Source organism: Somniosus microcephalus, chromosome 22 (assembly GCF_052327205.1).
Source record: "Somniosus microcephalus isolate GS21.2 chromosome 22, FLI_Smic_1.0, whole genome shotgun sequence".
In the NCBI taxonomy this organism is placed as follows: Eukaryota; Metazoa; Chordata; class Chondrichthyes; order Squaliformes; family Somniosidae; genus Somniosus; species Somniosus microcephalus.
In genome coordinates, this window is record NC_141008.1 from 48,543,830 (window position 1) to 48,558,120 (window position 14,291).

General features: G+C 50.1%; 1 protein-coding gene across 2 annotated transcripts in view; it reads left to right on the forward strand.

Moving 5' to 3' along the window:
• The window catches only part of LOC147102280 (transient receptor potential cation channel subfamily V member 1-like), a 63,176-nt gene that overhangs the window by 43,403 nt on the left and 5,482 nt on the right, over window positions 1-14,291 (forward strand). For both annotated transcript variants that reach the window (XM_085964672.1, XM_085964671.1), the window contains exons 7-15: window positions 1,360-1,536; window positions 2,688-2,846; window positions 4,704-4,799; window positions 6,067-6,140; window positions 7,408-7,573; window positions 8,376-8,442; window positions 10,087-10,376; window positions 11,261-11,388; window positions 12,622-12,740. In XM_085964672.1, the coding sequence (XP_085820798.1) occupies window positions 1,360-1,536; window positions 2,688-2,846; window positions 4,704-4,799; window positions 6,067-6,140; window positions 7,408-7,573; window positions 8,376-8,442; window positions 10,087-10,376; window positions 11,261-11,388; window positions 12,622-12,740 (1,276 nt within the window). The remainder of the gene's footprint in view (window positions 1-1,359; window positions 1,537-2,687; window positions 2,847-4,703; window positions 4,800-6,066; window positions 6,141-7,407; window positions 7,574-8,375; window positions 8,443-10,086; window positions 10,377-11,260; window positions 11,389-12,621; window positions 12,741-14,291) is intronic.

Sequence of the window (14,291 nt, forward strand, 5' to 3'; positions counted from 1 at the left end):
CTTCGAAATAGTGCCATGGGATCTTTTATGTCCACCAGGTAATCTATTTTAGAACTAGGAATGAGGTTCTGCTGAGTGAGTTTGAGGAGCTAGGATCCAAATTAAAAAGCAGAACCTCAAAGGTAATAATCGCTGGATTATTACTTGAACCACGCGCAAATTGGCATAGGGACAAACAGGTTTAAATGCGTGACTCAAAGAATGGTGTGGGAGGAAGGGGTTTCAGTTCATGGGGCACTGGCACCAGTACTGGGGAAAGAGGGAGCTGTTCCATTGGGACGGGCTCCACTTAAACCAGGTTGGGACCAGTGTCCTGGCGAACTGAATAACTGGGGCAGTAGACAGGGCTTTAAACTAATGAAGTCGGGGGGGTGGGTGGGAGGATTTAGGAAAAAGTCAATTTAAAAGCTGTGTGAGAAATGTCAAGGCTCTAGAACAGAGTAGAGTTATGGGTAAAAATAAGCAGAGTGGGTCAGGAAGGGACAGTACTGCCCCTCCGCCAGTGCGGCGCTCCCTCAGTACTGCCCCTCCGGCAGTGCAGCGCTCCCACAGTACTGCCCCTCTGACAATGCAGACCTCCCTCAGTGCAGACCTCCCTCAGTACTGCCCCTCCGACAGTGCAGTGCTCCCTCAGTACTGCCCCTCCGACAGTGCAACACTCCCTCAGTACTACCCCTCCGACAGTGCAACACTCCCTCAGTACTGCCCCCCCGACAGTGCGGAACTCCCTCAGTACTGCCCCTCCGACAGTGCAGAACTCCCTCAGTACTGCCCCTCCAACAGTGCAGTGTTCCCTCAGTATTGCCCCTCCGACAGTGCAGAACTCCCTCAGCACTGCCCCTCTGACAGTACAGAACTCCCTCAGTACTGCCCCTCTGACAGTGCAGAGTTCCCTCAGTATTGCCCCTCCGACAGTGCAGTGCTCCCTCAGTACTGCCCCTCTGACAGTTCAACACTCCCTCAGTATTGCCCCTCCGACAGTGCGGCGCTCCCTCAGTACTGCCCCTCCGACAGTGCAGCGCTCCCTCAATACTGCCCCTCTGACAGTGTAGCACTCCCTCAGTACTGCCCCTCCGACAGTGCGGCTCTCCCTCAGTACTGCCCCTCTGACAGTTCAACACTCCCTGAGTATTGCCCCTCCGACAGTGCGGCGCTCCCTCAGTACTGCCCCTCCGACAGTGCGGCGCTCCCTCAATACTGCCCCTCTGACAGTGTAGCACTCCCTCAGTACTGCACTGGGAGTGTCAGCCCAGGCTATGGGCTCAAGTCTCTGGAGTGACAAGCACTTTGAAACATTACAACTACGTAAATATCCCTTCTGTTGGTGTCCATTTCCATTCAATGATGTCTCCTTTTCAGATATTTAAACACATCATTGGGAGAGAGATCCAGAACGAGGAATGCCGACACCTGTCAAGGAAATTCACGGAATGGGCGTACGGGCCAGTGCACTCGTCGCTGTACGACCTCTCCGCTCTCGACACCTATGAGGAGAAGTCGGTGTTAGAAATTATCGTCTACGGCAGTGCGACTCCGGTAAATTACCTGCGATACCCGGCGGGATGGTCGCTAACCAGAGGACGCAGGTTTAATATAGTTGTCAAAAGAGCCAGAGGGGAGATGGAGAATTTTTTTACGCAGCGAGTTGTTGTGATCTGGAATGCGCTGCCTGAAAGGGCGGTGGAAGCAGATTCAATAGTAACTTTCAAAAGGGAATTGGATAAATACTTGAAAAGGAAAAATTTGCATGGCTCTGGGGAAAGAGCAGCGGGGGAGTGGGACTAATTGGAGAGCTCTTTCAAAGAGCTGGAACAGGCACGATGGACCGAATGGCCTCCTTCTGTGCTGTCTGATTCTATGATTCACTAAACTATCTAATAAAGCAGATTTAACCAGCCGAGTGCTCATATAAATTCATCCTGACTGCTGCACGCTGAAAAGTTCCAGCATCTGCTTTCAATGTGTGATTTGCAGCACCTTCAGAAATCAGACTCTGCCTGCACAAACCAAACACAGGCAGCAACAGAGAACACGCCCAGGGCAGGTACAACACGGGGTTAGATACAGAATAAAGATCCCTCTACACTGTCCCATCAAACACTCCCAGGGCAGGTACAACACGGGGTTAGATGCAGAGTAAAGATCCCTCTACACTGTCCCATCAAACACTCCCAGGGCAGGTACAGCACGGGTTAGATACAAAGTAAAGCTCCCTCTACACTATCCCATCAAACACTCCCAAGGCAGGTACAGCACGGGTTAGATACAGAGTAAAGCTCCCTCTACACTGTCCCATCAAACACTCCCAGGGCATGTAAAGCACGGGTTAGATACAGAGTAAAGCTCCCTCTACACTGCCCCATCAAACACTCACAGGGCAGGGACAGCGCGGGTTACATACAGAGTAAAGCTCCCTCTACACTGTCCCATTAAACACTCCCAGGGCAGGTACAGCACGGGTTAGATACAGAGTAAAGCTCCCTCTACACTGCCCCATCAAACACTCCCAGGACAGGGACAGCACGGCCCAAACAACGTGTTGCAAACATAGCGGCAGAAGAGCACACCCGGCTCGGCCCGTGTGGTATTCCATACCGGCCGTCCTCTTGTGACTCTGAGTCAGAATGTCAGAGCCGTACCAGAGTTAAATTAACGGCCCCCTAACTGGCCTATGTTTATTTTCTCAGAACCGACACGAGATGCTACTCCTAGAGCCACTGAACCATCTGCTGCAGGAGAAATGGATCACCTTCGCCAGCTTCATCTTTTACTTCAAGTTCTTCATTTACTTGTCCTACATGATCATCTTCACCACTGTGGCCTACAACAGAGTTGAGGGCAGAAAGGTGTAACTATGTTTCTTCATATTGAGCTGTGCGTCCGTGTCTTCGTGGGTAGCACTCTCGCATTTGAGTCAGAAGGTCATGGGTTCGAGTCCAACTCCAGAGACTCGCGCACATAATCCAGGCTGACACTCCAGTACAGCACTGAGGGAGCGCCGCACTGTCGGAAGGGCGGTACTGAGGGAGCGCCGCACTGTCGGAGGGGCGGTACTGAGGGAGCGCCGCACTGTCGGAGGGGCGGTACTGAGGGAGCGCCGCACTGTCGGAGGGGCGGTACTGAGGGAGCGCCGCACTGTCGGAGGGGCGGTACTGAGGGAGCGCCGCACTGTCGGAGGGGCGGTACTGAGGGAGCGCCGCACTGTCGGAGGGGCGGTACTGAGGGAGCGCCGCACTGTCGGAGGGGCGGTACTGAGGGAGCGCCGCACTGTCGGAGGGGCGGTACTGAGGGAGCGCCGCACTGTCGGAGGGGCGGTACTGAGGGAGCGCCGCACTGTCGGAGGGGCGGTACTGAGGGAGCGCCGCACTGTCGGAGGGGCGGTACTGAGGGAGCGCCGCACTGTCGGAGGGGCGGTACTGAGGGAGCGCCGCACTGTCGGAGGGGCGGTACTGGGGGAGCGCCGCACTGTCGGAGGGGCGGTACTGAGGGAGCGCCGCACTGTCGGAGGGGCGGTACTGAGGGAGCGCCGCACTGTCGGAGGGGCGGTACTGAGGGAGCGCCGCACTGTCGGAGGGGCGGTACTGAGGGAGCGCCGCACTGTCGGAGGTGCTATCCTTCAGATGAGGCGTTAAACCGAGACCCCATCTGTCCTCTCATGTGGATGTAAAAGATCCCACCGCACTATTTCAAAGAAGAGCAGGAGAGTTCTCTCTGGTGTCCTGGCCTATATTTATCCCTCAACCAACATCACTAAAAACAGATTATCTGTTCATTATCACATTGCTTTTGTGGGAGCTTGCTGTGCGCAAATTGGCTGCTGCGATTTCTATGTTACAACAGCGACTTCACTTCAAAGTGGTGTGGGACATCCTGAGGTCGTGAAAGGTGCCCTGGGAGTGTTTGATGGACTCGCTATCATCCGTTTAACACTCGCACCGAGTCAAGATCTCCCCCATTGTGCATGAGGTGCTTTGAAAGGTTCCCGAGAGATGTGACAAAACATTGGATAAATCAAAGCCTTTTCAGTTCCCAAATGCTTCCCAGTTGGTTGTCTCTCGCCACTTCGAGTTTGCTGCACTTTGTTGCAATGATCCAGGATTGGATTGGTTTTCTTGCTACACGTAGGAATGTTTCCTCCGTCAGGATCGAATCAGATGTGAGATAAACACTCACGTCTCCTTGCACACAGTTTTTCTTCAGTTCTATCCATAAGCGTGACCCCAAGCTTCCGGTCACTGTTCCAATGAATCTCAATGTAAGCTTGAGGAACATCGCCTCACCTTTCTATTCGACAACTTACAGCATTCCGGACTCAACATTGAGTTCAGCAATTTCAGATCATAACCTCTGCTCCCATTTTTCCAGACGGCAGCTGTTGCTGATGATTCTGCTGTTGCCATTTACACCTCCTCCAAACCCATCCTTTGTTTCTTTACTTGTCCCATTCACCTTTCACCTCGCACCATCATCCCTTTTGTCATTTACTCTCTCCTATCACAGACCTTCCCTTCTGTTCTTTCCTCGCCTCCCCCCTCTACCTGTTACATCTCTAACCTTTTCCAGTTCTGACGAAAGGTCATCGACCTGAAACGTTAACCCTGTTTCTCTCCCCACAGATGCTGCCTGACCCGCTGAGTGTTTCCAGCATTTTCTGGTTTTATTTCTCTGCAGTAAAACCTTGTTTCGCTTTATTCCTCACGCAGCCCCCGTTTGCAATTGAGGACACAACTAAAAGCTACCTGCGACTTGTGGGGCAAATCATTACCATCCTCGGCGCGCTCTACCTTTTCTTCCAAGGGGTGAGTCTTGTACAGGTTCACTTACATTTTTTCTCTTTCCCGGAGCGGGCAGGCTCGGCGCACAGCTGGAGGACCATTGAGCTCAACAGTACACAGGAACAGGAGGAGGCCACTCAGCCCCTCCAGCCTGTTCTGCCATTCAATTCGATCACAGCTGATCTGCATCTTCACGCCATCTACCCTTTTGTGTAGGAATGTTACAAAGATTTTGTTCAGCTGTGAGCAATGTTCCTGTGAATGGAAGTTTGAATGGGCCACGCAGCCTGTTAAAGGAGCTGCACAACCAAAAAAAGATTAGAGGCTGTGAAGACTATTTTTTTCTTCAGTTATGTACAGTATTTTTACCGCTATTTGGAAAGGCGCCTGACAAAAGAACAAAAGGAACCATGTCATGATTTACTGGGTTTTTGTAAGCACGTGCTATTTTGATCATTTTATCTGTTCTGTGTTGTGTTTAGTTTAAGATATTGGTCTGAATTAAATCGCAATTATGGAGGTTAACTAACCCATTGTGGCCTGGGTGAAATTCTGGTTATTATAGATTTTGTGGAGCTCAACAGTGTGACACGAGGTTGGGGCAGCGCAGACCCCCCCCAGGACGAGGGATTACGCTGCCGTCCACCTGGTTTCCTGGTGCCAGTCGGGAGGGTAACCAGGGCAAGTGGTCCGAGCCTTGGGCCTGGTGTTGGCATTCCCGCCTCTTTAGAAGAAGAGCAGGGCAGTTCGCCCCGGTGTCCTGGGGCCAATATTTATCCCTCAACCAACACCACTATAAAATATAGATTATCTGGTCATTATCACAACGCTGTTTGTGGGAGCTTGCTGTATGCAAATTGGCTGCCGCGTTTCCTACATTACAACAGTGACTGCACTTCAGAAGTACTTCATTGGCTGTGAAGCACTTTGGGACGTCCTGAGGTAATCATAGAAATTTACGGCCCATCGTGTCTGTGCCAGTCGACAGAGAGCTCTCCAGCCTAATCCCACATTCCAGCTCTTGGTCCGTAGCCCTGTAGTTTACGGCACTTCAAGTGCATATCCAAGTACTTTTTAAATGTGATGAGGGTTTCTGCCTCGACCACCCTTTCAGGCAGTGAGTTCCAGACCCCCACCACCCTCTGGGTGAAAAAAGTTCTCCTCAACTCCCCTCTAATCCTCCTACCAATTACTTTATATCTATGGTGGTAACAGGCACTATATAAATGCAAGATCTTTCTTGTTGTTTTCTTTCTTTTTCAAACTGGTAACTCTTTTATTCCCTCCTCAGATTGAAGAGGTCTTCCTGCGAAGACGTCGAACTCTAGAGTCGATCACAATCGACGGTTACTGCGACATTTTATTGTAAGTCCCAACGTCCTTCCCTTCCCAATTGGGAATCGTGGCTCTGACTCTGCTTGGTCTCCGTCCTCCCCAGTGCGACATTCAGTCATAAACCTCACAACACCCGTCTGATAAATCGGCCTCACAAACCCAGGGATGGTATCAGTCGCCTCTCGTTGGATCCGAGAAACGTCCCTCGTCCCCAGTCGGAATGGTAGAAAGTACAACCCTGACTTTAAGCTGGGGGAGGTGGGGTACAGGGCCAGTGGGGCGGGGGGGGGGGGGTGCGAGGGGTGAAGCGCCCACAACGATGGCAGAGTGAGGCCCATGCCCGTTTTTAATTCCTCGGCCTCAATTTAACGGGACACCTGCATGAATCCCGCAAGAACGACGTGGAGGCCAGTGGGTGGGGGCAGGATGTCGGGCCGATGGCGGAACATAGGAACAAGTGAAGGCCATTCAGCCCCTCGAGCCTGTACTGCTATTTAATTAGATCACGGCTGATCTGCATCTTAACTCCACTTACCCGCCTTAGTTCCGTAACCCTTAACACCCTTGCCCAACAAAAATCTATCGATTTCAGTTTTGAAATTTTCAATTGGCCCCCAGCTCAACAGCTTTTTGGGGGAGAGAGTTCCAGATTTCCACTGCCCTTTGTGTGAAGAAGTGCTTCCTGACATTACCCCTGAACAGCCTGGCTCTAATTTTAAGGTTCTGCCCCCTTGTTCTGGACTCCCCCCACCAGAGGAAATAGTTTCTCTCTATCGACCCGATCAACTCCTTTAATCATCTTAAAAACCTTGATTCGATCACCCCTTAATCTTCTAAACTCCAGGGAATACAAGCCCAGTCTGCAACCGGTCCTCGGAATTTAACCCTTTTAGCCCCCGGGTATCGATCTGGTGAATCTGCGCTGTACCACCGAAGGAAAGTTCCCCGGCATTACGGTAAATTGGTGGCGAGGGTGGGCAGGGGGTGCGAGGGGAAGGGAGCGAGGGGCAGCGGAGGCTCAAGATTTGTTGGTGGGGCCGGGGAAAGCACTAACCTGGGCCCCTCCCTGCCCCCCGGATCCTATCTGTCACCCTGGGGCCGAGGGGGGGGGACCCACGGCCCATTCCCTGCTGCCCCAGGACAAATTTCGCCCCCAACTGGAGGGGTGGTCAGAACAGCACACTCTGTTGGCTGAGGGGATACTGCAGAATAGCAGTAAGGATCTTAACCGGTGTAAAAACCCTATTCATAAACTGGACCGTTTTCAAAAAGAGGTCCGTCTGTCTGTTTTTTGCAGCTTTCTTCAAGCCCTGTTGCTACTGGCCTCTTCTGTGCTATACGTAACGGGAAGAGAAGAATACGTGGGATTTATGGTGATCGGCCTCGCAATAGGCTGGATCAATATCCTCTATTACACTCGGGGATTCCAGCGAATGGGCATCTATAGTGTCATGATGCAGAAAGTAAGTGCAATACTGTAACAACTACGTGCATTTATATAGCGCCTTTAACGTAGTAAAACGTCCCAAGGCGCTTCACAGGAGCGAATATCAAACACCAAGCCACATACGGAGATATTGGGACAGGTGACCAAGAGCTTGGTCAAACAGGTCGGTTTTAAGGAGCGTCACAAAGGAGGAAAGAGAGGCGGAGAGGTTTAGGGAGAGAATTCCAGAGCTTAGGTCCTAGGCAGCTGAAGGCACGGCCGCCAATGATGGAGCGATTAAAATCAGGGATGCACAAGAGGCCAGAATTAGAGGAGGTCACTTCCTCGTGTTGGTTCTCTCACCGCTTGACACAGGCCCTGTCCGGCAGCCACATCCACCAGGACTCGGTCAGTGGTGGTGCTACCGAGCCACGTCTTGCTGATGGACATTGAAGTCCCGCAGCCCAGTGGCCATTCTGTGCCCTTGTCTCCCTCAGAACAACTCCCAAATGATGCAAAGATGTATTGTGCATACATGCATTTGTTGTGAGCAAAGTGTGTACATGTGCTTGTGTGTGTACATGTGCTTGCGTGTGTACATGTGCTTTACGTGTGGGCGTAGGCATACACATGCGTGTGTGTGTGTGCGTACATATGTATTGTGAGAGTACACGGGGGCCACGCAATGGGCATGTTTGTGTTTGCACGCATACAGGTGTTTGTGTGTACACATCCTGGTGTGGGTTTGTGAACGGCAGCATGAGCATACATCTCACGCCGTTGTTTACATCAGGTTATCAGTTCAGCAGGTTAAACTGTTTTTCATGTGTTGGCTACAGATTTTCCTGACGGATATTGTGAGCTTTCTTCTTGTATACGCTGTGTTCCTCTTCGGATTTGGAGCCGGTGAGTTTTATTGTATTTGGCTCATACCCAGTTCATAGGAGCAGGAGGAGGCCATTCAGCCCCTCGAGCCTGTTCTGCCATTCAATGAGATCATGGCTGATCTGTGGCCTAACTCCATGTACCCGCCTTTGGCCCATATCCCTTAATACCTTTGGTTAACAAAATTCTATCCATCGCAGATTTAAAATTAACAATTGACCCAGCATCAACTGCCGTTTGTGGAACAGAGTTCCAAACTTCTACCACCCTTTGTGTGTAGAAGTGTTTCCTAACATCATTCCTGAAAGGCCTGGCTCTAATTTTTAGACTCTGCCCCCTAGTCCTAGAACCCCCAACCAGCGGAAATAGTGTCTCTCTATCTACCCTATCAGTTCCCCTTAATATCTTGAAAACTTCAATCAAATCACCCCTTAAACCTTCTACATTCCAGGGAATACAAGCCTAGTTTGTGTAATCTCTCCTCATATTTTAACCCTTCGAGTCCAGGTGTCATTCTGGTAAACCTACGCTGCACTCCCTCCAAGGATAATATATCCTTCCTACGGTGTGGTGCTCAGATCTGAACACAGTGCGCCAGCTGTGGTATAGGTACAAAGGAACATAGTTTGAGAAGGAGGCGATTAAAATGACACTTGTGCCCGGCTGGTCAGAGGGGAGCATACCGAACCAGGGGCACAATGCCATGGTGGCACCGGCTCAATCCCTCCTCCCATGTTGGCCAGCTCCCAATCTCACCCCTGCTGCCGACACCAATTACCTTAAATCTGTGTCCTCTGGTTACCGACCCTCCTGGAACTCGTCTCTCCTTATTTGCTCTATCAAAACCCCTCATGATTTTGAGCACCTCTATGAAATCTCACATTAGCCTTCTCTGCTCTAAGGAGAATAACCCCAGATTTCTCCAGTCTCTCAACATAACTGAAGTCCCTCATCCCTGGCACCATTCTGATAAATCTCCTCTGCACCCTCTCAAGGGCCTTCACATCCTTCCTAAAGTGCGGAGCCCAGAATTGGACACAATACTCCAGCTGAGGCCTAACCGGTGTTTTATAAAGCTTCAGCAAAACTTCCTTTCCTTTTATACTCTTTTTGGAAAGCCCAGCCTCCTGTATGCTTTTTTAACAGCTTTATGTGGTAATTAACCCAAGCGTGTATGCATGGCCGTGTTGTGATTAGGAGTCGCCAACTCTCCAGGATTGCCCTGGAGTCTCCAGGAATTGAAGATTAATCTCCAGGACACGACTGGGAGCAACACCCGGGAAAAATATTTATAGGCGCATTAAAATAAATTGTGTGTTTTTTTTCATTTTCTTTGAACACGTTTGTTTATTGATTATAAAAATATTGGCGACGGGGAAAATAGTTGTTTGACTGACAGTCAAGAATCATCCAATTGGGTAACAAAGAGCCTGTTTGCTTTCCGATTGGCCGTGGGGAAGGCGGGGCGCCGCGAGGATGGACCAATGGCGGGAGTGTGGGGGCGGGGCGGTTGGAGGTCATGCGATAAAACCTCCAGGAATACGTCCCTCCAGAGTTGGCAACCCGAGCCGTGATACAGCAGCATGGTGGGGATGGAGGAGGACCCAGTCGGTCACTTGGTCACTTCAGACGCGCCCTCTCAACCCTTTGACCTTCTCCACGCAGCTTTGGTGGTGCTTATCGAAGATGGCGTTTACAACAACACCAAACCAGGCTGCCACAAGGACACCACCTACAAGAATTTTCAGTCAACCTTCTTGGAGCTGTTTCGGTTCACCATCGGGATGGGAGACCTGGAGTTCACCGAGAACTACAGGTTCAAAGAGGTCTTCATCTTCCTGCTGATATCGTACGTCATACTGACCTACATCCTCCTTCTCAATTTGTTGATTGCGTTGATGAGCAAGACTGTGGAGCAGATTTCCAAGGACAGTAAGAGTGTCTGGAAACTTCAGGTAAAGATTTATATTCTTCCCAGTTCCCTCCCCTCTTCCCCGAAACCAGCACGGGTTAGATACAGTGTAAAGCTCCCTCTACACTGTCGCATCAAACACTCCCGGGGCAGGTACAGCACGGTTAGATACAGAGTAAAGCTCCCTCTACACTGTTGCATCAAACATTCCCAGAGCAGGTACAGCACGGGTTAGATACAGAGTAAAGCTCCCTCCACACTGCCCCATCAAACACTCCCAGGGCAGGTACAGCACGGGTTAGATACAGAGTAAAGCTCCCTCTACACTGTCCCATCAAACACTCCCAGGGCAGGTACAGCACGGGTCAGGTACAGCACGGGTTAGATACAGAGTAAAGCTCCCTCTACACTGTCCCATCAAACACTCCCAGGGCGGGTACAGCACGGGTTAGATACAGAGTAAAGCTCCCTCTACACTGTCCCATCAAACACTCCCAGGGCGGGTACAGCACGGGTTAGATACAGAGTAAAGCTCCCTCTACACTGTCCCATCAAACACTCCCAGGGCAGGTACAGCACGGGTTAGATACAGAGTAAAGCTCCCTCTACACTGTCCCATCAAACACTCCCAGGGCAGGTACAGCACGGGTTAGATACAGAGTAAAGCTCCCTCTACACTGTCCCATCAAACACTCCCAGGGCAGGTACAGCACGGGTTAGATACAGCTCCCAAAGTGTGCCTCAATGCCAATCACAGGGGAGTGCACCAATTTGACGTCTCCATTTCTCATAAGTCATTCTGGCTTCAATGAGAGAGATTGCCAGTTTAGGGCCAAAGTTTGACTATAAAAATAATTATTTTTTAAAAACTATTTTGCATTTATTCCCTGCGTCTCCCTAATTTCACCTCTTGACTTTATTTTACAGAGGGCAATCACCATTCTGGATTTGGAGAAAAGTCTGCCAAAGTTTCTACGAGCAAGGTTCCGCTCAGGAGAGCCTGTGATGGTCGGGAATACTTTCGATGGAAAAGAGGACAAGAGATGGTGTTTCAGGTAAAGGGGAGTCAAACTGGGACACGGCAGTCTCCAACTTTCAGGGTGGAAGTTTCGATATGGACCGGACCAAATTATGTAGTTAGGCCGTGTCAAAAAGGAGGGCTACAAAAGGGACTGATCTGTAGCGAGATCTTAAACTTGGTCATGTTCCAAATTTGCGAGAAATATCACAAATTGATGCAGTTCTCAAATCGCTACACAAAGTTCTCCCCAAGTTATCTCAATTGGGGAAGTCCAAATTCTGGCCCAGAGGTCCCGGAAACCCACTCCTCAAAGTCCAAATCACTCAGTCCTATTTGAGCTGCTGTGTCAGCTGTGGCTCAGTGGGCCGCACCCTCGCCTCCGAGTCAGAAGGTCATGGGTTCAAGCCCCACTCCAGAGACTTGAGCACATAAAGCTAGGCTGACTCTCCAGGGCAGTACTGAGGCAGTGCTGCACTGTCGGCGGTGCCGTCTTTCGGATGAGACGTTAAACCGAGGTCTCGTCTGCTCTCTCGGGTGGACGTAAAAGATCTCATGGCACTATTTCGAAGAAGAGCAGGGGAGTTATCCCTGGGTCAATATTTGTCTCTCGACCAACAGCTAAAAACAGATCATCTGTTCATTTATCTCATTGCTATTTGTGGGATCTTGCTGTGCACAAATTAGCTGCTGTGTTTCCTACATTACGTCAGTGACCACATTTCAAAAGTACTTCATTGGCTGTGAAGCGCTCTGGGACATCCCGATGTGGTGAAAGGCGCTGGAGAGATACAAGTCTTTCTTTCTTAAAGGAAGCTGGTGATTTTTCGATAATCGCAATCCCCCTGGGTGCAGACCCAGGGAGAGCTCCCTTATGAGATCACATAGTTAGTAACATTAGGAACAGGAGGAGGCCAGTCAGCCCCTCAAGCCTGTTCCACCATTCAATTCGATCATGGCTGATCGGTACCTCAACTCCATTATCCCGCCTTTGCTCCATACCCCTCGACACCCTTACCTAACAAAACTCTATCAATCTTAGTCTTGAAAGGTGCTATGTAAATGCAAGTCGTTCATCTCTTCTTTTCTGCCCATTTTCTGAGATTAATGTTCATTATTAACTGCTGCTTTTGCGTTGTTGACAATTGGCACTGACCTGCACTCCTTGCAGTTCGCTCCAGTGCGGGGTGGTGGTGGGGGGGGCGTTGGAAGTGTCCAGGATGCAGATATTTAGCAATAATAGGGAAGTATTCCATGCCGTCCTGTGCAGGGTCGATGAGGTTAACTGGACGAAGTGGAACACAAACCTCGGGCTCATCAATGAAGAACCAGGAAAATCCGAGACTGTCAGAAGAAACACGAGTCTCGGACGGAGATCGGCTCTCCGGGGTAAGAGGCAGCGGGAGTTAAGCTGCTCCAATTCGGAATATTGCAGATGCCCAACCGCATTGCTAGGATCACGGATCAATGCTCTGACCACTCCTCCTTTTAAGACCCTCCTTAAAACCGCTTTGGCCAAGCTTTTGGTCTCCTCTCCTTAAATAGAATTACATAGAATGTACGGCACAGAAACAAGCAACTGGCAACAGTAACTAGTGGTGTTCCGCAGGGGTCGGTGCTGGGTCCCCAACTCTTTACAATCTATATTAACGATTTGGAGGAGGGGACCGAGTGTAACATATCAAAGTTTGCAGATGATACTAAGATGGGGGGGAAAGTAGTGAGTGAGGAGGACATAAAAAACCTTCAAGGGGACATAGACAGGCTAAGTAAGTGGGCAGCGATTTGGCAGATGGAATACAATACTGGAAAGTGTGAGGTTATGCACTTTGGCAGGAAAAATCATAGAGCAAGTTATTATCTTAATGGCAAGAAACTGGAAAGTACTGAAGTACAAAGGGATCTGGGGGTCCTGGTGCACGAAACTCAAAAGGTTAGTATGCAGGTGCAGCAAGTGATTAAGAAGGCCAATGGAATGTTGGCTTTCATTGCTAGGGGGATAGAATATAAAAATAGGGAGGTATTGCTTCAGTTGTACAAGATATTGGTGAGACCGCACCTGGAATACTGCGTACAGTTTTGGTGTCTATACCTAAGAAAGGACATACTTGCTCTCGAGTCAGTACAAAGAAGGTTCACTCGGTTAATCCCGGGGATGAGGGGATGGACATATGAGGAGAGGTTGAGTAGATTGGGACTCTACTCATTGGAGTTCAGAAGAATGAGAGGCGATCTTATTGAAACATATAAGATTGTGAAGGGGTTGGATCGGGTGGATGCAGGGAAGATGTTCCCGATGATGGGTGAAACTAGAACTAGGGGGCATAGTCTTAGAATAAGGGGCTGCTCTTTCAAAACTGAGATGAGGAGGAACTACTTCACTCAGAGGGTGGTAGGTCCATGGAATATGCTGCCCCAAAAAACTGTAGAAGCTACATCATTACATAAATTTAAAACAGAAATAGACAGTTTCCTAGAAGTAAAGGGAATTAAGGGTTACGGGGAGCGGGCAGGAATTTGGGCATGAGTCTAGGTTCGGATCGGTCATGGCCCTGTGGGTAGCGGAGCGGGCCCAGGGGCCGTGTAGCCTGATCCTGCTCCTATTTCGTGTGTCTAATTCTGTTAGATTCAGGAGATGGTTCTGAGATAGTGGATTGGCAGTTAGGATCAGATCAGCCATGATCTTATTGAATGGCGGAGCAGGCTCGAGGGGCCGATTGGCCTACTCCTGCTCCTATTTCTTATGTTCTTATGTTCTTAAGCCATTCGGCCCAGCAGCTCTGTGCCGGTGTTTCTGTTCCACTCAAGCCTCCTCCCACCCCTCATCATCTCACCCTATCAGCATGTCCTTCTATTCCTTTCTCCCTCATGTGTTTATCCAGCTTCCCTTTAAATGTATCTATACTATTCGCTTCAACCACTCCCTGTGGTAGCGAGTTC